General features: G+C 38.4%; 1 protein-coding gene across 1 annotated transcript in view; it reads left to right on the top strand.

Annotated features, from left to right (window-relative positions):
* The window catches only part of dlg2 (discs, large homolog 2 (Drosophila)), a 222,930-nt gene extending 202,229 nt beyond the window's left edge, over window positions 1–20,701 (top strand). Inside the window, exons 20-27 of the mRNA XM_026328995.1 lie at window positions 3,051–3,126; window positions 6,175–6,271; window positions 8,586–8,636; window positions 12,340–12,441; window positions 14,618–14,790; window positions 15,118–15,227; window positions 18,985–19,076; window positions 19,662–20,701. Coding sequence (XP_026184780.1) covers window positions 3,051–3,126; window positions 6,175–6,271; window positions 8,586–8,636; window positions 12,340–12,441; window positions 14,618–14,790; window positions 15,118–15,227; window positions 18,985–19,076; window positions 19,662–19,768 — 808 coding nt within the window. The 3' untranslated portion in view covers window positions 19,769–20,701. The remainder of the gene's footprint in view (window positions 1–3,050; window positions 3,127–6,174; window positions 6,272–8,585; window positions 8,637–12,339; window positions 12,442–14,617; window positions 14,791–15,117; window positions 15,228–18,984; window positions 19,077–19,661) is intronic.
* The last annotated feature ends 4,670 nt before the right edge of the window (window positions 20,702–25,371 follow it).

Raw genomic sequence — 25,371 nt, 5'->3', positions numbered from 1 at the left:
AGTGTTAGGGTTAGGGTAGGGTAGGGTTAAAAGTTAATACGGCGGTCAGACAGCATGTTTGTAAATGATTGGTCAGAGGTGTTCAGTTGATAAAATTGACCTGGGGGTGGAAAAAAAACAACAAAAAAAACAAATGCCATTTTTCACACTACAAAATTCTGTTGTAAAATGGTCTGTTGACAAGTTACTATTAGTGACGTGAAGTAATTTCTCGGGTAATTTATAAAGGCCTTAAAGTGGCTGTAGGTCTGATATTCTCTAAACACTGATTGAAAATCTTCAAATAGTTCATTCCTATGTAAGTGGTCTGGTAGCTGCTTAGCAACAGTTTTTTCAAGGATTTTAGAAATAAATGGCAGGTTGGATATTGGTTTATAATTAGCCAAGACTCCTGGATCAAGACTAGGCTTTTTGAGTAAAGGTTTGATTACTGCAGTCTTAAAAGCCTGTGGTACATAGCCTGATACTAGAGATAAATTTACTAAGTCTAATAAAGATGAGTTCATTAATGGCAGGTTGTCTTTAAGCAGTCTAGTTGGGATGGGGTCTAAGAGACACGTTGATGATTTAGATGAAGCAACTACTGATGTAAATTCACTGGGCTCAACAGAGCTGTGACTTTTTGTCAGCCTGGCTACAGTGCTGAAAAGAAACCTGGGATTGTTCTTATTTTCCTCTATTAGTGATGAATAGTATGCAGTTCTGGCTTTACGGAGAGCTTTTTTATATGTTAATGACTGTTTTTCCAGGCTAGATAACATTCCTCTAAGTTTGTGGAACGCCACTTCCTTTCCAGCCTTCGTGATGCCTGCTTTAAGGTACGAATATGTAAATTATACCATGGAGCTAATCTCCTCTGATTCACTAACCTCTATTTCAGAGGGGCCACAGTATCAAGAGTTTCACACAGTGAGGCTACAGCGCTGTCAACAACATGATCAATTTGATAGGGAGTGGGATTGAGGCAGCTGCCCTCCACTGTGTTGGCACATGGCATAGATGGAAATAAAGATGGAATCATTTTCTTAAATTTATTAACAGTACCAAATAATACATGAAAAATATGTTTTTAATGTACTAAAGCAGATTTATAGTGCAGCTTCCACTGTATTAAGTGCAACTTAAGTGGTTTCATTTTAACACAACTTCAAGTATAATGAAATTTAACATTTAAAAAGTGCACTCAATTTTAGAAACTATACAAAAATATATATATTTTTTCACTTGGGGAATGAGGAGTAATTGGCATGACTGTGTAACTTTTAAAGTAGCCTACATGTAGTTTTGGTACATTCAAAACTACACAGTATTACTAGTACTAACAACAAGAAACGATGGGCACAGGACAGAACTTGAGCTGTGGTGTCAGGAGAATGAGTAGAGAACAGTGCAGGTGTCCTAGTGAGTTAGGCTGTAGCTAATATTGTTCAGTCTGGTCCAACCACTTACAAATATGTTTAAAGTAAAGTGAACTTTTAAGAGATATGTTAAATTACTAATTAAGTATTGATATGTCAATATAATTTGCAAAATTTAGTTTGAATATGCTTTTTTGGTAACAGTAATTTAATATACTTTTGGAAAATATAACTTAATATATTTACAAATACATTTAAATATGCTACATTACTAATTAAGCATTGATATGATTTCAATATACTTTTAAAAAATTTACTTTGAATATGCTTGTTTTGTATTAGTAACTCTTTTACTAATCTTGTACTTTGAAGACTTACCAAAAATATACTTTTACTATGTTTGTGAAGATTCTCAGTCATCCAGGGGAAGTTATCTAAAGGTTGAGTCATGGCAACTGGACTTTCAAGTTTAAGGACGAAACAGACGAAAGGGCAGCCTGGTAGATTGAAGACAGGTTATGTCCCTGTTAAGGGAGGGTTTTTCTACTTGAACATATATAGCTTCTCTGACCCCTCTCTCAAACCACTTATCTTCTCTGTCCAAAATATGTACATCACTGTCTTCAAATCAGTGTCCTGTTTCCTTTAAATGGAGGTGCACGTGAATCTGTTCCCAGGAAATTAAGGAACAAATCAAACGTCTTCCAGGGAGGACACACTTTGCAGCCAGTTGGTGAATCAGAGTCACATGGTCACATGAGTCCACCATTAGATCCTAACGACCCTCACCTGAGCTCACTCCTTTGTTCAATTAACAAGCCTATTCAGACCAGGTGTGAAGTAAAACCAACTCAGGGGCGTGGGTCTAATGACTCTCACCTGATTTACGTAGCTCACCTAGTGAGCCTATGGGGCTAGGGGTGGAGTGAAACCAACCTGTGACATAAATTGGAGCTTTTTTCTTAGACTGATGAAGCTTCCTGGATGGGTGGTGAAAAGTTTCGGCCTTAAAACTGAAAGTCCAGTTGCCATGACTCAACCTTTAGATACTATACCTTTACTATGTTTCAAAACAAGCACAAATACATTTGTTAAACTTTTAGCACACTTCATATGCTAAAAGTAGAATTTAAGCATGAAACAATATATTATATTTGTTTTTCACCTGAGTTTTCTTCTTTTAAAAAGCTTACTCGGTTTTTCAGAGCTTTATTAACTTACTTCACGTCTTTAATTTCTGACACATTAAGCCTGACAGATTTCTGTAGGTTAGTGATCACCACTGTATTTTCTTCTACCTGTAGGTCAAATCCCCTCCTTCTTGTCAGATATTTAGCTCAGAGACTGAATAACTGAGCAGGTTTTCATTAGTAACTCCAGACTCTGCACTTAACTTCAACTTCTTAACTTCATGCCTTATGCACAGGGAAGAATTTTCATCAACTTCCATGCTAATGGAAGAGTTGAATCTAATTCTAAGAATCTAATTCTGTCTTAAGGTGAAATCACATACTAGACAACATATTTTTTCTCTACACCTATTATCAATGATGACTAAGGGGAAGAGAAATTTAAGAATCTTAAGTATGAGCATTGGAGACTTGTAACCATCCTAAAGTTACCAAAACTGTATGCAGCTGTAGTTTTATTTCCTCTCTTTGGTTAATGACTGACATAGCTTTTTGCTGACAGGGTTGAGAGGAAAGAGCGGGCACGTCTCAAGACCGTGAAATTCAATGCCAAACCAGGGTCCTTTGATTCAAAAGGGGTAAGTGCCTTTGAGAATTGCAAAATTGCAATTAAGTTGCTGATTCAAATTTGTAGCACAGATGTGAACTTCTTGTGTGCTAAAAAATGTTTTTCTGTCTTTAAATTTATAGTGACTGAATAGCGTCCTGTGTAAACAAATTTAACTGCATTAACAGTTGCATGGTCAGATGTTGGTTCTTTCACTTTTCACTCGCAGTTTGAGGCTCATTTAAATTTTATATGAAATGTTAGATAGATTTTATTAATTCAGTCAACCACATACCAGTCATGTACATCATATGTGTTTCCTTGTTCCATCAATGACATCACAACTGTGAGCCGCAACCTCAAATTTCAGTCAGACCCACTCCTTCCTTAGCGAAAGTATAAAATAGAAACGCGCTAGTCTGACTGGCCAGGCTAGTGTCAAGCTTCTTTTTTTATTTCAGTCCTACTTTCTGCTTGAAATAAACTGGTTTTCACTCCACTTACTTTTCCAATAAGTGTGACAGAGGTCACACTTAGTGTGAGCAGACAACTAAACCACACCTTAAAATGACTGCAAATGAATTACACACAATAAGTTATACTGAAACAACTGTACTTATGATTTTTATTTCTATTTCTTATTGATTTTTTTAGCTTTAATTATAACTTTTTGGCTGTCCTTTAATATTCATAAATCTATATTTATACATCTTTTAGCTAATATCGCTAATCAAAAATTAATAGAATAGAATTAAATTGATTTTAAAATCCAAAATCAGCTGACATTTTAAACTGCGCTGCACACCTGTTTTGATATATGCCCATAAACAGTTGCTGTTGCCAGCTTTCCAATTCATAGTCAGCTCATCATCAGCCGTTTTTAACGTGTCTACTATTAATGAAATAATGCTAATAATACAGATAATAATGATAATAAAATAATGTTGCACTTTATCCTTCAGTAAAATTTTAACCACGTTTCAGTTTTCAAACTTATTTCTTATTAAAAATGCAAGCAGGTTCACAAACGTTTCAGCTCAATAAAAATAGAAAATAGAAAGCAGATGTAACATGTACAGCTTCCTGCATAGCTACTGTATAAATTTAAGGAGGAAAAGGTTTCTGAAATTTGACTTTGAAATTTGATATTCAAGCACAAATCTCAACATGAATTCCTCAAAACTCATTGTCTTTGAATGATAGCATTTTCATTATTTGATATCTCATCCTTGAGTTCCATAATTACATCCTTTCTTTCTGTTAATGCATGGATTTTGTGCTTATTAAAATATTTGCTATGCTTAATCCTCAGTTATGTTCTGTCTTTCAAAGCATGATATTGAAAACTCTTCTGTTACTTTGCTTTTACTTGAAATGCCCCTGATGCTACTGTGGTGTGTCAAGAAGTACTGGGGCCTGCAGTATTCCCACAGATGGACAACATTAACATGTTAATTCAACCCTGAACTCTCTATTTTCTTAGAGTCATTTGTATTGCCCTTCAAAGTGCAGGTGGGGGATACCGTTTTGTGACCATGAGTTGAAATAGGGTGCAATCAGAACTAATACAGTATCATATACTATAGTTGGGTGTGTTAGAGGTTTTGACATTCTTGTTCAATCACATTCATTCATTACTTTCATCCCCTTAAAAAAACATAGTGCTGTCTTTGTTTGAGAATCCTGAACAGTTTTCCTCAAATAACATTGTTGTCAGAGGTTCAGTACTTTGGAACATAAAGTCCTATGATCACCACATTCTCTGACAATAGGTAACGATGTACCATCTGCTGTTAAATACCATCTTAGTGCTATATGTACAGTGAAACGAGAATTCAGTATAGGCTATGTTTTTTATGTTTGAATTAGTTATTTCTTAAATTATTTTAATATTTTATTCGCACAAGTAAAATGAATAATGAAACGGTGACTCAATTTTGCTTAGGAACATAAGCATATTCGTGGTATTATTTACCCTACATATTTTTTAAAAAACAAATTTTTATTTTATGGGTTAATCGTTACCCCAGTTACACAGGGTGAGTTATTAGCAGTCTGAGACCTTCTGAGAGCTGTTTTCATTAACACCATAATCAGAATACAACTTGGCTACAATATGTCAACTGTTCAATGTACAGTAAAAGTAGATAGAGGAACAAAACCTGAATACCATAAAGTGATCAAAATCTTATGAAATATATTTGCACTAAGCTGTCAACCTCATCTGACCTAGTGGAAATCATGAAATCATTCTTGGTACAATGATGGCAAAGTGCCACTGGATTGGGATCACCACAGCCCCGTCGCGCCTTTCTTCACTGGTGCTAATGGAGAGATACCTAATAATCTCAGTTCATCCAGCCACCAGTGAGACAGTTATCAACTAACTGCTTATAGCTTGCATATTAAGAAAGTGTAAAATGCACATCATATGTTTACATTGTCTCCTTTTTTTCAAACTGAAAGCACAAAACCCAAAGTTAGTACATTTTAAAAAACAGTAACTGTTTATTTCAGCAGCAAGAATCAGCATGCTTTTCTTTTCTACTTAATAAATTACTTTTAGAATTATTTTATTCTAAGTGGTCTCAGTTAAGTTATTACCCTTATTAGTCCCACAATGGGGAAATTGCATTACCACCCAAAGTGCACACACACAGCAGTGACCACACACACACACTTTTACACACACCCAGAGCGGTTGGCAGCCATTGCTGCGGCACCCGGGGAGCAATTGGGGGTTCGGTGCCTTGCTCACCTCAGTCATGGTATTGAAGGTGGAGAGGGCGCTGGCTATTCACTCCACCCCACCGACAATTCTGAGACTACAGATTATTTTAAAAATTATGTTATGTATAGATAACTCTAACTGATAACTGATAACTTCAAAAATATGTAAATTATTTTAACTATTACATTGAACTAAAGTGAAATTACATTCAGAATCTGTTAGGAACTGATACACATTCAGTCTTTACTCTAAGAACTTCTTGACATCCCACTTGCTGTAAGCAGTTGTTTTGCCTGCATGAACGTGACAGATGTGCCTGTTTGCCCCATGCTTTCTCTCCTTTCACAGTCATTCAATGACAAACGTAAAAAGACTTTCATCTTTACACGAAAGTTCCCATTCTACAAGAACAAAGAGGGTGAGCAAGATGGCAGTGATTCGGACCGTAAGTAAATTCTCAGACACAAATGTATGTACATGTCGAGAGTCAGTGTAGGTCACAAAAAGGGCAAGAAGGCCTTAACAGCAGATTCCTGGGGGTATTTCAGGGATAGCGGCTTTCGGAGGCCTTTCCTGCTTCCTCTCAGGATCACTTTCTGTTGTCTTTGTGTTCTTTCTTTCTGTTGGATCACAGTCTGAGACACTGTGTTTCAGCTGCTAATCAGTCAGCAGGAGAAGCCAAGTCTATGCTGTTCATTCTAGGGTGTGATATGTCCCTATATGGTGATACTGTACAACCCAGTTTTCCTTCAAAGATCATTTAGGTTCAATCCCACGGAGCAGTACTATTGCCATATAGTATTTGGCTCCCCCTGGTGGCTACTCAGCGTCTGGATATAGAGCTGTGAGCCCACAGTTATATCCTTTTACAATTTCCAAACTTTTGCTTATGTGCGGCTGTCGTCCTTCCTGTCTTTCTTTTCTTCTGGCTCTCTTTGGATGGCCAAAAGGACATCCTGGGAATAGGTGATGATGGGTATGGGACAAAGACTTTCAGTAAGTTGGTCCAGAAATGATTTGTAATTTGTGTTTACACACACTCTTTTCCTGTCTGAACATGCTTATCTTGCCTGTATTGTTGCATGTCACATTTGTTTAAACTTCAGTTTGCATAGTCTTAATTTCTGTTCCAAGAGGTTTCATAAAACTCAAAAGCGATGCAATATTTCATATAGCACTAATGTTTTGTGAATCAGTGTTCATCTTTTGAATTGGCAATGACTGAAATCTGGTCAGAGAAGGATGAGATATGAATTAATGTAAGGCTGATTCAAATTAGTTGTTGTAGTTGTATTTAGTTTAATACCAGCCGGTCTGTTTTTGTTATTTTTAGTGGTATGATTATGTCCATTTATACACTTATTGTTGCTTGTGCGTGCTTAGACCTGTAAAGATGGCACACTGCAGTTGTAGGCACCAAAGTGAATACTGTGTACTGGAGCCTCCCAAACCTATACTGACAAGCTATATAGAGGTTTTACATTTTTATAATTCTATCCCTTATTAACCTCTGTCTTCGCATATGGTTTCAATTTAATGCATGTATGCCTGACACTGACTTAACCAACTAAAATGTTTTTGTCTTTGCTTGTGAGCATGCCAGTTTGAAGTGGAATTTTTGCGCATGTCACAATTATGTTTGGTTTGTAAGTTTGTAATGATGATTCTATGATTCTATGTCATTTTAAATAGAAGTATACAGCTTCTTGTTGGCCACCCCGGGCAAACTCCATATTTTAAAGTTGACCTAATCCAACCCCTGCTGTAAACAGTTGTGAAAAATGTACATTACTTCAAATGTTAATTCACTGTTACTTTTTATTTTATCAACTCAAAAAAATGAAATTTCAACAGCAATATGCAAAGGTTTGGGCCCCCTACTAACTTTGTATTCTCAATTTAGGATTTGCAGCCCATCTTCCTGCAGTGCACTTTAAGTTTTGAGATATTTTTTGACTCCCTTACACACACAGATGTTTAATATCTAACAACAGATTTTTATTGGGGGGCCTGTGACAGTCATTTCAAAAATGTCAGCTGATGTTGGATTTTAACTGCATCACATTTGTATCCAGAATCTACTGATGTTTGGTGAAATCAATTCAAACAGTAGGTGGCGCTATAAAGTACTGATTTAGCAGAATGGCCAAACCTTTACATATGCTCAGTTCATTAAATAAAAATGATTGTGTTAACATTTGTCAAAAGACTCACATCTGTTTGTTGCAAAGGTGGGATTTGCCTAAAAAAAAAATCAATTATCAAATATGGAACTGTCTTTTCAAATTGATTTGGGGGAAAATTTTATTTGGAACTAAGAGCACATCACGTTCAACAAACCCTCAAGTGATCCGCTAAATTTGTGTAAAATGATGTGACTAAAGTGTCATGTATTTGTTAAAAGTCACTGTAGTTTAGAGTATTGCCAGGTATTCTTAAATCCCAAATGCCATACTGAATCTAGATTTCTGAGGTCCTGAATTTAGTCAGTTTACCACAAAATAAAAATATAAAGATAAAATAATTTTCTTGTATGCTGTGCCACTGACAGTTTACACTATAATTTTGCATCAACTGGAAACATGCATTTGACTGGCCAAAGTAGTCAACTTTTATACAGTTTGACAGACACAAAATAACATGTTTTGTGATATATGTTACCATGCATGGGACTTTTGGCCAAACAGAAATGTTTTTACATCAATAATTTATATTTATCCAAAAAAAATCCTAACGTTTTTCACTCTGTTCTATAACAGGGAGTCAAGAAGATGTCATTCTCTCATATGAACCTGTGATCCGTCAAGAAAGTAAGCCTTTGTCAGTAAATGTATAATGAAAGCCCTAGTATGAGTCACAGTATTAATGAGCTTCATGCTGATATTGCTTACACATATAGTACATTTGTGACAATGTGATTGACAACACAAAGGGAAATTGAGGAACGCCATCAAAGCTGAAGCTGTGTCTCGGGCTTTGTGAAAATGAAAATGTTCTAGATTTAGTCAGTACACTCACATCAAAGTTTTAAGCATTTATTGCTGCAATATGCATTTAATTTAAGGCTCTCCTCATGTCATGCTCTTTAATTAATCTGAGCAACCTTGACCCAGTGTATTTCTTCCTCGGGCTCTTGTTTCCACATCAGTGAATTATGTTAACTCTGCTCCTATTTCTCTGATCAGTTGAGCCCCTACCACCCAGCATTTAACTACCTTAGTCTCCCTGTGTGCTGTCACCTCCTGTTCCCAGTGTGTTCCAGCTCCCCTATCTTGAAGTTTTTCTAGACAGCCCGTGCTTCTAGAAACTGATTATTGTCAGTGGTGCCTGAAACATCATCAAAACATGTGCAGGGTATTTGCTCTTGAGCTGCATTCATATGTTACTTTTTGGACTAGTTATCTGTGGATTGAAGTGTCAGATCAGTGACTGTCATGGACCAACTGGAGCACTCCTCCTTAGATGCAACATTGGTCATTATGTGTAAAAATGGTATGGGAGCTCTTGGGAGAGAGGCTACTGAACTCAGTGAGAGTATGCACTGTGTTCCCTCCCAGATGTGCAGAGTTCACATTAAAAGGAGAAAATGACAGAAACATACAGCAAAATATAGACTGAAAGACAGACAGCTGTAGCTGCAGTGGTAATATGACTAATTATTAGTATTATTAAAATATCTCTGCATTACTTTTATTCTACTCAATGATTTACCTTGTATGTCAGTAAAAATAGATTATAGATAGACTGATATAACTTTATTCATCCCCCAAAGGGAAATTTACATGCTCAGTAGCTCATAGATCAACCACACTTCCCGTCATCAACATTAAAATCAAAATTAAAGTTAAAACTGACCACTCCCCAGTCCAGCCCAGATGTGGCACAGTGGTGTATGAGTGTGTGGCCAGTTCAGAAAGAAAGGAATTGATCATCCTTGTTGCCGTAGGGACAATGGATCTTCTGAACTGCTCTGTTCAGCAGCGCAGTGAGCGGCGCCAACTGCTGCAGCTGCTCCTCTGCTACTCCAGGAAGCTGTGGAGAGGATGTCTGCTATTGTTTATTATACCCTCCAGTTTGGTCAATGTTGCCCTTTCCACAACCATTTTTAATGAGTACAGTCTCATACCAAGCACTGAGCTGACTTTTTTAACCAGCTTATCCAGTCACTTGGTGCTTTTGTTCTTCAAGCTGCCTCCCCAACACACTGCTGCATAGAAGAGTTTACTGGCCACCACGGTGTGGTAAAACATGCTCAGCATCTTAGCATACACATCAAAGAATGTCAGCATCCACAGGAAGAACAGGTGGCTCTGCCCCTTCCTGTAAAGGCCGCTGGTGTTGGGGGATACGTCCAGCTTATCATCCACAAGGACCCCCAGGTACTTGTCGGTGTGCACCACCTCAATATCCTCCCCCTGTATGGAGACTAGTTGATTAGGTGGCCACATTCTTCTGAAGTACACCACCATCTCCTTGGTTTTGGTCGTATTCAGGTGGAGATAGCACTTACTGCATCAATCCCTAAAGGCATCCACAAGGTCCCTGTACTCTTGTTCCTGACCACTCCTGATACATGCAACAATAGCTGTATCGTCTGAATATTTTTGTACATGGCAGGTCACTGAGGTGTGTTAAAGTCCACTGTGTTGGGTGTGAAAAGCACAGTTCAGCTCAGTTCCCTGAGGAGTACTCTTGCTGCTCTTGACCATCCCAGAGACACAGCTGTCAAGCCTGACATACTGAGGCTGCTCTGTCAGGTAGTCTGGTATCCAGGAGGTCAGGGAATGATCTACCCCCATCCCCTCCAACTTGTCTTTCAGTATGTGTGATTAGATGGTATTAAATGCAATTGAAACGTCAAAAAAAGGATCCTCACTTAGCATCCCGGTCCTCCGAATAGATGCAGGCCAAGTGCAGCATGTAGAGAATGGCATCCTCCACTACAACATGCGCAGGTAAATTGGAGTGGGTCCATCAGTAACCTCTGACCTCAGGAACCACAGGACCAGATGCTTCAAGGTCTTCATAATATAGGATGTTAAGGCAGCAGGTTGATAGTCATTCAACCTGACTAGGTGCACCACTTTGGGCATCAGAACCAGACAAGATGTTTTCCACTGCACCAGGTCTTGTTTTAAGACTAATATTAAAAATCCACTGGAGGGGCTCTGAATTCAAGGAAGCACAGTGTAAAGCAGCCTATGTTATCACAATAAAATATATTTATAGATTCATTGCTAGAGCTTTGCTTTGTCAGCATTAACACTGTGTCATTCACTGGTTAAAATGCATGGCTAAGGATTTACTTTGTTAAAAAAGTCACAAAGAGTTGAGAGTTGAGGTTTCAGTTAGTGAAGAGTTCTCCTCTGGAACGTTTCAAGTCTAACAACACAACTGAGAGTGGCTATTATTTTTTACGGACTAGCTGTGCAATTGTTATATTGTTACATATTATATATTCTTATTTAGCAGGTTTATTCTGTAGCCTAATTTTTCAGCCATTCTGTAGGACCTCCACATGCAAAAAAAAAAAAAAACAAAAACAAAAAAACGTGGAAATTTTCTTTAGAGTGTAAAGATTTCAGTAGAGAAATGTGGAAGCAGACATTTAATAATATGTAGTGATGTTAAGTCATTACATATGCAATATGTACACTGCTGCCATGTGTCAGTCTGTGCCACTTGTTAGTTTGTTGTCTAAAAATAATGAAAAGAGAATAAAACTTAAAAATTGCCTTAAAAACAGCCTTAGGACTCGGGCTAGGAATTGAACTTGTGTCAATGTCAGCACTATACTTTGTACCTTCACCATTTTCTCCAGCTGTATGTTGCTCATACTAAGGACACAGGGTGATTGAAAAAGTAGACTAAAATAGTAATTTGGGAGAGTTGAATTAAAGTAGACAGTGCAGTGTTACACTGTTACACCTCCAGTCTTCCCTGTCTGTGGACAGCAGAAGTGTTTTAATAAAGCCCAGGTGACAATATTTTTGCTGATAAAATGAAAGACAACATATGGTTGTGACAACAGCTGTGTGATATATGAAATGAGCGTTCCCAAAGATGTTTTCATTCTAGCAAACTGTACATGGTGTACTATTTTACTAACTTATGATGCTGTGCTCCATGTTTAATAGATCTTTGAATAGATACATGTAACCTGGTGCAACAAATTATTTATCTGCAGTAGTATTTGTGCATCCATAAACAGGATACGTTTTGCAACACCTGGTGGCAGAAAGAGGGACTGCACATTGGATTTTTTATTTTTTTATATTTACTCCAGTGAGGGATTAAAACCACTGCCTTGCTAACACAAAGCCACTGGCAGGGCACTGCAAACACAGACATTTTGAATCGCAACTGTACATGAGCTAATGTGAGCTACAGACAATTATTAAGCAAAACAAAATGTATTGTCTTGTTATCATATTTGTCTTATATCATTATGAACATACTATGTATTGCATTGTTGCATACAAACAAGCAGTCAGTCCTTGTTTCTCCTTTCAGTTAGTTATGCCAGACCTGTCATAATCCTGGGACCAATGAAGGACAGAATCAACGACGATCTGATTTCAGAGTTCCCAGACAAGTTTGGGTCTTGTGTGCCACGTAAGTAGTTCAAGGAACATTATCAGGAATCTGTTTTTAATTATTCAAGTACAACAACATACAGTAAAACAAAGAATAATGTGAAATTACAGGTAGTATTCTACTAGAAGACATATAATGACTTGATACTAACATTGTGAGGTCATTGTCTGATTTTATTAATGCATCTACATGCTACTTAAACTTTCATTGCCATGATTGTATATCCTGTGGAGTTTGTGTGATGCTTTAATTTTCACTGTATGCCAACATCATCTACTCATCCCTCCAGTGTCCTTTAATGTTCTGCATTCTTCATTGTTGTATGTATTACCTTTAATACTATATACCTATTTACTGTGGTATCATGAGATGAAAAACAAATTTAGATTACTTATCTTCTTGTTTTTAAAAACTGAGGAAAAAAATTGTTATCAATTTAATATGAATGTTTGTATGTACAGACAATTGTACCTAAAGCCATTTATCTAAAGAACCCGATCCTACCCCTAGCCTTTTCAGCAACTTATGTGAAACAGAAATGTGTGTTGACATATTTATCTCTGGTTTCACAGTCATAAACTCGTTTCAATGGCAGGTAATACCACAGTGGTGTGTATTCTCCTGTTTGCGATAGTACTTACTTTTGGTTGTGTGGTAATTTCTCTTAAGTGTTTCCTATTACCTTGACAAACAGTCACAAAAATGTTATACTGAAATCAGATAAATATCACAATTGTAGGAACTGTTCAGTTCCTACAATTATTAATTACTTTAGAGAACAATTTTAAAATACTGCTTTGAACAAAGTATACACAAAATCATATGCATGCAAACTGCTGCTGTTTTTTCCTTAGCTTTTCAGTACATTGACATGTGTCATCAATTGTAACTCCCCCTAATCTGCAAGTTTTCAGTTTTGTTGCCACCAGCTTGCCAGTGTGAAAGTGGAAGCTCTAATGTCTTATACATAATGATAAAATGGAAGACAATGCTTCTTATTTAGCAGTAGACATCAGTATTGGTTCATTATGCATCAAATGCTTCGCACATCAAAGCTTTGGATGCAATTTATACAATGTTACCATATATAACGATATAAACGTAAAATCTATTTTCATTTTAAGTTATAGGTTATTTTCAGGTTTGTGTTTGTGTGTCACAACTACACACAGCCTCATTTTAACCCTAACCCTAAGCTAAAATGATCACCTCACTCCTCTGTGTTGTGTAAGGTGTTCTTCATCAGCATAGGTAGTATTTATTTTGTATGATTTGTTTATCTATCTCTTTTACTCTAATTTGCCCTTTAAACCACATAAAGCTGCTATAAGTTCAGCCCACCAAGGTGAGTCAGTGCATAAGCCTAACTGATCCTTTTTAGGTAGAACTGAGTCCTGAAGTAATCTCTCCCCAAAAGTATGTGTATTTCCTTTTAGCCATTTGTACTTCTATATTATGTAGAATGAGTTTGGGACTGTTAGTTTTAAGATACCAATGTATATTTGATAATAGTAATAATAGTGTACTTCCTACCACAGGTATATTTTTCTGGTAAGATTCAGTTAGTTTTTCATAAAGATGACAGAATATTTTGTTCCAGCAATTTTCCAGCACGATGTATCCTAACAAAAAGCACTACTGCTCAAAAGTGTTAGAACACCCCAATTTATCCAGTTTTTATTCAACTTTAAATTGTTATACCCTGGGGCCACTGTTTAAGCTTTGTCTGTATAAAAACAACTTATGACCAGAATACAGCAAAGGTAAGACAAAATTTGTAATCATCACTTCATAGCGTGACATTTATTTTTTGAGTTTTAGTGGTAGAGAAATAGGACTTATAGTGTTGGAATCTACTTAGTGTTAGCTTTCAAACAGCGCATAGCTTGTCGCATTAACATGAAAATTTATTACATTTTTATTATTAATTATATTTCATTTGAAATATGAGGTTTTATGACATTGTTCACAACATTTGTTATGTCTTGCACCTTTAGCTTGTTTTCAATATGTGCCATTTAATGGCTCATTGTTAGGGCCCGAGCACCGGAGGTGTGAAGGATTATTAAGGATTATTATTTTTATTGTTATTTTGATATTATGGTCTTGTGGTTGGCACATAAGTTCAGTAGTAGTTTTTTTTATTATACAAAAGAACTCTAACAAGTGTCTCGTTTTCTTCCTTACATCAAAGATACCACTCGGGCGAAGCGGGACTATGAGGTGGATGGGCAAGACTACCACTTTGTTATGTCCAGGCACCAAATGGAGAAGGACATCCAAGAGCACAAGTTTATTGAGGCGGGACAGTATAATGATAATCTGTATGGAACAAGTGTCCAATCTGTAAAATATGTGGCTGAAAAGGTAAGACTCTTTAATTCTTTATAAAAACACATTAAGGCACACATGCCAAACTGTGCACTTCAGTTCTGGCAGCTTCTGGTAGCTATGTTATCCCCATGTTATCTTCCTGGCACACCTGTGATTTCTCTACCAAAGATAAAAAGAAAAAGCTTTTACTTGATGCTGTGTAGGACATAGTTTAGAGAATACTCTTATAGTTACAAGAAAATTTACCCTATAAGAAATATTTCTAGATTAAAAAGTCTTAGCATTGATGATGTAACCTGACATACTAGCATGAGTGGTTTTGTGCGGTTCATCTCTTGCAATTTCATGTCTCTGTTTCAGGGTAAACACTGCATTCTGGATGTGTCTGGAAATGCCATCAAACGACTACAAGTAGCACAGCTCTATCCCATCGCCATCTTTATAAAACCAAAGTCTATTGATTCATTAATGTGAGTATCCATTTTATCTTACTTCTGTATGTTTCACATTGATAATACCACTTACTAAATTACTTAAGCATACTGCTTACTGCTTACATAAATGACTTATGTACAACTAAGTGTAAGAAGATGTAACACATAGAAGTGTACAATAAACTACTGTAACTCAAATCATATCTAAAATGTGTAAAAATATGTTTTAGAATCGCTTAATTTCTTTTTTCTGTGAAAATATAATTCATAAAATTTTAAAATTTTAAAATCAAAAATACAAAGAGCAATTTGTGTGTTGTTGACTCGGCAGACCTAAATGTATTGTGAGGGTCTGTTGGGAATGTTTGGCTGAACCCTCTGTCAGAGAGGTGTTCAATTTCCACCTCTGAGAGAGCTTCACCCAGATTCCGAGCGAGGTTGGGGACATTGAGTCCGAATGGACCATGTTCTCCACTTTCATTGTCGACACAGTGGCTCGGAGCTGTGGTTGTAAGGTCTCTGGTGCCTGTCATGGTGGCAATCCCCAAACCCGGTGGTGAACACCGGAGGTAAGGGCTGCCATCAAGCTGAAGAAGGAGTCCTATCGAGACTGGCTGGGTTGTGGGACTCCTGAGGCAGCTGACGGGTACCGGCAGACCAAGTGCGCAGCCGCCGGACGGTGGCGGAGGCAAAAACTCGAGTATGGGAGGAGTTTGGTGAGGCCATGGAGGAGGACTATCGGTCAGCCTCGAGGAAATTCTGGCAAGCTGTCCGGCGCCTCAGGAGGGAGAAGCAGTGCTCTGCCAACAGTGATCTCATCAACCGTGCCGATTCGCCTTCCATAAAGGAAGCAGAGGCTGAGGAGTCGGAAGCCGATTCACCCATCACAACCAAGCTGAAGTCACCAAGGTAGTTCAGCAGCTCCTCGTTGGCAAGGCAACGGGGGTTGATGAGATACGCCCTGAGTATCTCAAGTCTCTCGATGTTGTTGGGCTGTCATGGTTGCCATGCCTTTGCAACATTGCATGACAATCAGGGACAGTACCCCTGGATTAGCAGGCCGGGGTGGTGGTCCCTCTTTTTAAGAAGGGGGACCGGAGGGTGTGTTCCAACTATAGAAGGATCACACTCCTCAGCCTCCATGGGAAGGTCTATGCCGGGGTGCTTTAGAGAAGAATCCGGCCAATGGTAGAACCTCGGATTCAGGAGGAACAATGTGGTTTTCATCCAAGTCGGGGAACACTGGACCAGCTTTATACCCTCTTCAGGGTGCTCAACAATTCATGGGAGTTTACCCAACCAGTACACATGTGCTTTGTGGACTTGGAGAAGGCATTCGACCATGTCCCTCGTGACATACTGTGGGAGGTACTCTGGGAGTATGGGGCCTGGGGCTATCCGTTCTCTGTACAACCAGAGCAGGCGCTTGGTTCACATTCACCTGTAACCAGTGCATGTTGGACTCTGGCAGGGCTGACCTTTGTCATTGGTTCTGTTCATTATTTTTATGGACAGAATTTCTAGGCACAGCCGGGGGCCAGAGGGAGTCCAGTTCGGGGACCACAGGATTTCATCTCTGCTCTTTGCAGATGATCTTGTCCTGTTGGCTCCATCGAGCCAGGACCTTCAGCATGCACTGGGGTGGTTTGCAACTGAGTGCGAAGTGGCCGGGATGAGAATCAGCACCTCCAAGTCCGAGGCCATGGTTCTCAACCAGAAAAAGGTGGCTTGCCATCTACAGGTCATGGGAGAGATCCTGTCCCAGGTGGAGGAGTTTAAGTATCTCGGGGTCTTGTTCACGAGTGAGGGAAAGACGGAGCATGAGACTGACAGATGGATTGATGCATTGGCAGCAGCTTTGTGGTCGATGTCCCGGTCTGTTGTAGTGAAGGAGGAGCTGAGCCAAAAGGCAAAGCGCTCGATTTACTGGTCAATCTACATTCCTACTCTCACCTACAACAAGGACAAGGACAAGGTCTTGGATACAAGCGGCTGAAATGGGCTTCCTTCTTAGGGTGGCTGGGCACTCCCTTAGAGACAGGATGAGAAGCTCGGACCAGAGGAGCTAAGCACCAACTACTGGTAGATAAAGCAGTCACCTGAGACTGCAAGACTAGACAGACCAACCTGTGCATCACCTGGATTGACTACAAGAAGCCTATGAATCAATGCTGCACACATGGATCCTGGAATGCCTGAAACTGTACAACATCAATAGGACTAAGAGCCTTTATCAAATAGGAATGAGGAAAACAAACCTAGAGGCCAACTTCAAGGCAGTCAGAGAAATCACTATCAAATGTGATATCTAACAAGAGGATGCACAGTTCCCGCTGCTGTTCTTCATAGGCCTGAACCTCCTCACTAAAATCATCACCAAGAGTGGTTACGGATACCAACTACAGAATGGAGCAACTATCAGCCACCTCCTCCTGGACTGTACGCCAGGAGTGATCCACACCACTAGGATCTACAGCAATGACATCAGAATGTCATTCGGATGGGATAAGTGTGGCCAGATGGTAACAAAAAGAGGGAAGGTAGTCATAACCCAGGGAATTGTACTACCAGAAGGCAAATAGGAACAAGGAGAGCAGCAACTGCTAAAAATGTACAAAGAGTAAGGGAAGTGAGAAGTCAGTTAAATGAGAAGAACAAGTTCTGGGATATCAACACCTACTGTACACCCTGCTGGTCAGCAGAGACCCCACTGGTATAATAACCTGGTCAAAGGAGGAGGTAGAGGCCACTGACATCATCCAAAATCCAGCATCCTGAGGCTCAGGCGAACACTGTGGGAAGATGAAAGCTGAGGACTGGTGAGTATCAGAGCCACTATCCAGGATGAAACAGCAAAGATCAGGAAAATGGCCTCAAGTGATGATGTGCTTAGTGAATACCTCAGGCAGGAGAAACCCCAGGAGATGGAAAAGGAAGAGTAAGAAACATCATGGCAGGACAAACACCTGCACAGTATCAACCACCGGCAGATAGAAGAAGTGGCTGATTTTGAAAAATCTTACCAGTGGCTGGACAAAGCTACACTGAAAGACAACACGGAGGACACTAATCATGGTAGCACAGGAACAAGCCCTAAAAACAAGATCAATAGAGGCTGGGGTCTATCACACCAGCCAGGACACCAGATGCAGTCTGTCCAAAGAGGCCCCTGAGACAACCCAGCACATAACAACAGGATCCAAGATGCTAGCAGCAGTCAAGGTACATGGAACACCAGAATCAAGTCACTGCCATAGCATACAGAAACATCTGTACTAAGTATGGGCTGAAAGTCCCAGGATCATAGTGGGAAATGCCCCCAAAGGTGGTTGAGAACAACCAGACTAAGAGCCTGTGGAACTTCCAGATACAGACTGACAAACTGTAATGGCTAACCTACTGGACATAGTAGTGGTGAACAAATGGGATTTAGCAAAGGGGGACAATTCCACATAGGGCCAGCTGGTTCTGGACAGCTTTTTCCCTTAATAAATGAAATCATCAATTAAAACCTGCATCATTTACCTCAGGTTACCTTTGTGTAATATTCAAATTTGTATGACAATCTGAATCATTTAAGTGTGACGAATATGGAGAAAAATAAAAAATCAGGAAGGGAGCACATACTTTTTCATAGCACTGTACACACACAGATATATATATATATATATATATATATATATATATACACACACATATGTAAAGTTGAGAGAGACAGAGGGAGAAAGAAAGAGACATAATCACATGTATGGGCATGTGTATGAGATATTTTGTGTCTTTTCCCAATCCACAGGGACATAAATAAGAGACTGACTGAGGAACAAGCCAGGAAGACATTTGACAGGGCTATGAAACTGGAGCAGGAGTTTGGTGAATTCTTTACAGGTATGATATTAAGAAAGGTGCAAATGCAAAATAAGTCACTTACGTTCAGCTTGTCCCTTCCTATTGAATGCTGTGATATTTGACTAGAGTTTATCTAGCCTGACAGTGTAGACTGCTAACAGCTAACAATGCAATTTTAAGAGAATTAGTAGTAGTAGTGCATGGAAGGATGGAAGATCTCAGCATGCATAACAAACTTCATTTTTGGGGGTTTTGTGGTGGTGGTATAATCATGCAAACTTTCATATCAATTCTCTGAAGACCTTTCAAATCAATTTTCTGAAGACAAATATATTTGTTTGTAGATAATCGAGGTGATAATTTGTGCATGAGTGGCATAAGGAACCTGTCAATAAAAAGTGTATACTAGTGTATACTAGCCTATGATTGTGCATAAGTGAGAAAGTTGTGACAATATTTTATAATTTCTTGTGTAACATAAATTATATATATATATATATGGAAAATATAGAGTAAGATACATGTGTTTATCTTAGTAAACACACATTTATTGGCAGTAACCTTACACCATAGTCTTCAATGTAAAGTTTAACAACATTAAATAGTTCCTCTTGCTTTTTCCAGCCCTGGTTCAAGGGGACACCTTAGAAGACATTTATAACCACTGCAAAGAGGTCATAGAGGAACATTCAGGACCCTACATCTGGATCCCCTCTAAGGAGAAACTATAAGAACTCATTACCCTGGAAAGGACTGGACTGGTAGACAGTAATAAGTTGTAATATATGATATTGTATGGCTGTTAGTCTTCATAAATATTATTGTGAATATTTTTCAATCATTTTTTTTCTTTTATTTGGTTTAATTTTTCACTCAACATGAATGTTCCTGAATGTAAACCACAAAGTGTTGGAAAATTTTAGGTCTTGAAATATGAACCATTTGTATATTTGTTGATTTTTAATTTAACAAAAAAGAAATGGACACTAATTAAATATGAGTTTGTCTCCACATCTGCACTGAGTAAAATTTCCAACAGCAAACTATAGGTGGTGTATAAAGTTCAGATGTCTCTGTTTTGAGACATCATAGGAAAGCACATATTTCAGTTGTGACACCCTCACACTCCTTTCACACTGAAACAACTAGCATATAAAGTTGAGGACAATACAACTATTAAGTTCAGTATTATGTTTGATTTAGCATTTTAGCATCCCCTGAATACACCTGTTTGTTTACATTGTCACTTTGCCTATTCATTTCTGTAATTCCTCTGACATTATGGATGAGTGAAGTTTATATTTTAGTCATTGTGAAATTTTTATGTTTTTTCTTATTTAAAAAGCAGACATTATTCATTCTGCTGTTGCATTGACAATGATAATTAAAGGGGAAAAGTTGCTATCTGCAATGGAGATGTAAGACTATATTTTGCTACTCAAATTGCTAGAGGACACAAAAGCACAGACTTATTACTGAAACTCTCTTAAAAGGTCATTTTACAGAGCTTATGTTATTTGAGTGTAGTATGTTGCAGTTGTATTAGAATGGGTAAGATTATTATGACAAAAGGGTCATTTGGTGTATTTTGTGGACTTGGTGAAACAGGATGCTCAAGGTAATGGTTGAATTTAATAATGAAACACATTTTGATGTTTTTACACAGCACGACAACGAATAAAACTATAGTATAAGAGTAAAGTCTAAAAATGTGATGGAAAAGACAAAAACAAAGAAGGCAGAACATGAAAGGAGAGTAAAAGTATAATTTAGACAAAATTGAATTGTCAAATATAAATATTCTGTATCAAAACTGAGGAGTAATTATGGAGCTGAAAGACTAAAAAGGTGAGTTTCTAATTTACTTTAAAAGGGAATACTGCTTCAGAAGGCATTTTTCCTCAGACAGGCTGTTACAAATTTTTAGTGAGAAAGGTCTGATAAACCAACACACAGACTGATCCAATGTCCTGAGGCTGCTCCCTAGTTTATAGACAATAAGAAAATGGTTTCAAAAGCTACAGTGGATGAACAGTAACACAAAAAGGGACTTTTTATAATAAAAAGGATCAGTTTAATTTGTGTAATCCAGTCTGCTGAAGCTTCATATTAGGTTCATAAACTTTTGAAAAACATTTCTGCACAGAAGGGGACTGTTGATTTTGTCCCCCAGGATTTCTTAATGGCCAGTATGAACAGGAAGAATAATGACATTAGGCAAAAGATGTTTCAGTGTTTATTTCAACACTGAACTATTGTTTGAGAAGTTTGTAACCAATCATTTTCCTTGTTTAGTATGAAAATGTGTCTCTTTAATGACATTGATATTGCACAGTATTAAGTATTAAGAATTGGTGACTTCATCTTAAAATACTAATATACACCCTCAGGTGGCCATTTAGTGCATCTCAGTCATTACATCTCTTAGCCTCTGCTTCAAAGAGAAAGTTGTGTCATGGTTGACTTTCTTTAAATTGCATGAGCTAATGACATGAGCAGAAAACCTGAAAGGGTAATAATGATGGTCCTGAATCACCTACAATCAGTCCAGGGGCCTGAATAAAGCTGTCTCAGATTTTTGATCCCCGGATGAGAATGGATACTGGAGCAGATGCTCAGGATCATCAGACAGATCCAACAAAATACAATATTGTATATCCACTATGTATAGCTTACTTACCAGTGGCTTGCCTTGTCTGAAAGGGCATACAATATATTACCTCGCTTTGTTAAATATATATTGTAGTGTTCCTGCTATTTCATTTAGACAGCATGTTTCCCTATCAAGGACATATTGTAGTTAGATTATTGCAGGTATGTTTCAATGGGACGTTTCAAAAGTGCACTTATTGTTTTTGGAACAAGAAAGGCATGCTGATATCAGTGATGAATACAATTATTAAAGCAAATAAAAATCACATCCACTGATTATTGTGTAAAATAGAACAGTGAAACCTGAGACGAGTGAAGACAGACCTGCTTGAGTGGACCACATACTGTACCTGTAGTGGACACATAAGAAGTACTTAAACCCATTGCAAAATATGTGTGGACTCTGAAGATGAAAAAGCAGTTTTTATGTACAGATATTCAATATTTCTCATCCTTTAAATGAGTTGAATTTCATGGCTCATGAAAAAGCAAATATTTTCAGCACCTATAACTGCTTTTTTGCAATATGTTCCAAGATATCTGCCATCATTCTTTTGCAAAGTCACCACTTGCCTTAACAGAGAAGATTTACTGTATATTACAGATGAAAGCTTTCAAACATATCCTTTCAGAATATAATTAGATTTAGTTGATCCCCCTTTATATCTCCGTTTTAGTGAAAGAAGTCTGAATCAAATCTAGGGTATAGGGTAAAGTATATGTCATTTTGCCGAGAGTTATTGATGCCTTGTACTGATAAAGTTAAAGGCTTAAGAGATATTTTATATTTTGTAATTTTATCTTTAGAGATATCTTTATCGTTTGTATTTCCATGGAAACAAGAAACATTTAAAATGGTAAATGATGAGTCAATATTTTGATCCCTGTTTTTCAAAAGTGTTAATGGCCAGCAATTCAATGAAATATCTATCCATATTCTGGCTTGATACTAATACTAATCCTAATAAATTCTAGCAACGTATTTCACAGGACAGTGGGAATTTTTGTGTGAGGATGTCTGACCTATGCATGTTGCAACAGTCTTCTGTGTCCTGTAGATGTGCAATATTCAATACAAATGGCACTTCAAATTTAAATCATTCAATCAGACTTGTGTCTATTTTAAATCCAAATAAAACCACTCTTGTACAAGGTTGTGTCCAAGCAATATGTTTTGATTAACAAAACCAATACCCTTACACCTACCGTACATTTCCTTTTCATTCGTAAAACATATAATTCAGTCATGATTATCTTAAAAAAAAAAAAAACTCTTTTAGCTCTCTTTTAATATTAATTCTTAATATTTATTGACATTGTAATCATATTCAGGCGCTTCTTTCATTAAGGGTATATTAAAATGCTCCTTCAAAATAAAACAGAAAGTGGTGGCTTCTCCCTTGGTCAATTTCAAGTGATGTACACCAGTGACTGACAAATCCAGTATAGCTGTGTGTCACATGACACAGAAACTAAAAAGGGGACACCAAAACATAAGAGGAGCAACATAGTATATGGCGTCCAGTATAAGAAAGGATGCTCAGAACTCTACATTGGAGAAACCAAACAACCACTTAGCAGGAGGATGGCCCAACGCAGGAGGAGCAGCTCCCCAGGACCACAGTCAACTGTGCACCTCCATTTAAAGGAATCAGGACACTCATTTGAAGACAGTGATGTACATATTTTGGACAGAGAAGATAAGTGGTTTGAGAGAGGGGTCAGAGAAGCTATATATGTTCAAGTAGAAAAACCCTCCCTTAACAGGGGTGGAGGGCTCAGACATAACCTTCAATCTACCAGGCTGCCCTTTCATCTGGTCCCAGGAAATTAAGGAACACATTAAATGTCTTCTAGGGAGGACACACTCTACACCCAGTTTGTGGATCAGAGGAGTCACAAGAGTTGACCATTAGATCCTAACGACCCTCACCTGCACTTACTGCTACTGTTTACCTAATGAGCTTATTCAGGCCAGGTGTGAAGTGAAACTAATTCAACAGTGTAGATCTAACAACTCTCACCCGATTCATAGCTCACCTAATGAGCGTATTTAGGCCAGGGGTGGAGTGAAACCAACTTGGAGGATACATTTGAGATCTCTAACCAACCTCCCCTTAAATTGAAGAAGCCAGGTTGACTCAGCTACTAGGTGTCCAGTTGGCATGACTCATCTTCTAAATATAATGAATGAACAATGATTAACAACATTTTTAGAAAGCTGACTTAAATTTCACTTGCCACACCCAGGGCTGATTACCATCAGAACTGATGAATCATGAAATAATTTAAATGGAGCCGGTCTGACAAAGTGAAGCATGCTTATTTTATTTGTTTGTTTGGTTATTTTCCATCCTTTAATTATTGATGTTTTTGTTGTAAATGTGTGTCAACTGCTGTGTAATGCATAAAAAAGTTAGATGTGTATTGTTCAACCAGATCAGGACAGAAAGACCAGAAGAAAGACGAACTGGAAGATGGACAGGGTCCTGCCCACCCCATCCTCCAGAGTCCAAAGTGGGAGAAAGAAGAAAATGTACATATCTACATATATATACACAGTCTGACCAGGAATGACATGTTTAACCGCATGTCGTCTTTCTGTCGCTGGCTGTGTAGGTGGTGTTCAGCAAACGATGTGGGCTTCATAGACAATTGGGCCACTTTCTGTAAAAAACCTGGTCTGGTAGCGAGGGACGGCATCCACCCCACCTTGGATGGTGCGGCTTTCATCTCTAGAAATCTAATAGCCAACCTAAAGTTTCACAACCCAGAGTTTGCTAAGGTAATAGATAGAGGTCGGCCGATATGGGTTTTCTCTGGCCGATGCCGATATTTAGAAATCAGTGCAGCTGTTGGCCGATATACAGTATCTCACAGAAGTGAGTACACCCCTCACATTCTTGTAAATAATTTATATCTTTTCATGTGACAACACTAAAGAAATGACACTTTGCTACAATGTAAAGTAGTGAGTGTACAGCTTGTATAACAGTGTAAATTTGCTGTCCCTTCAAAATAACTCAACACACAGCCATTAATGTCTAAACCGCTGGCAACAAAAGTGAGTACACCCCTAAGTGAAAATGTCGAAACTGGGCCGAAAGTATTTTGTGTGGCCACCATTATTTTCCAGCACTGCCATAACCCTCTTGGGCATGGAGTTCACCAGAGCTTCACAGGTTGCTGGTGGATGTTAGAGACCTTGCACTCCTCCACCTTCCGTTTGAGGATGCCCCACAGATGCTCAGTAGGGTTTAGGTCTGGAGACTTGCTTGGCCAGTCCATCACCTTTACCCTCCCTTCCCTCAATGAACTGTAGCTCCCCAGTGCCGGCAGCACTCATGCAGCATCAGACCATGACACTCCCACTACCATGCTTGACTGTAGGCAAGAGACACTTTTCTTTGTACTCCTCACCTGGTTACCGCCCGACACGCTTGACACCATCTGAACCAAATAAGTTTCTCTTGGTCTCATCAGACCACAGGACACGGTTCCAGTAATCCATGTCCTTAGTCTGCTTGTCTTCAGCAAACTGTTTGCTGGCTTTCTTGTGCATCATCTTTAGAAGAGGCTTCCTTCTTGGACGACAGCCATGCAGACCAATTTGATGCAGTGTGCGGCGTATGGTCTGAGCACTGACAGGCTGACCCCCCACCCCTTGAACCTCTGCAGCAAT

This window comes from Mastacembelus armatus, chromosome 14 (assembly GCF_900324485.2).
Source record: "Mastacembelus armatus chromosome 14, fMasArm1.2, whole genome shotgun sequence".
Classification (NCBI taxonomy): Eukaryota; Metazoa; Chordata; class Actinopteri; order Synbranchiformes; family Mastacembelidae; genus Mastacembelus; species Mastacembelus armatus.
Note: the sequence above shows the minus strand (reverse complement) of the source record. Positions and strands in the feature narration are given on the sequence as shown.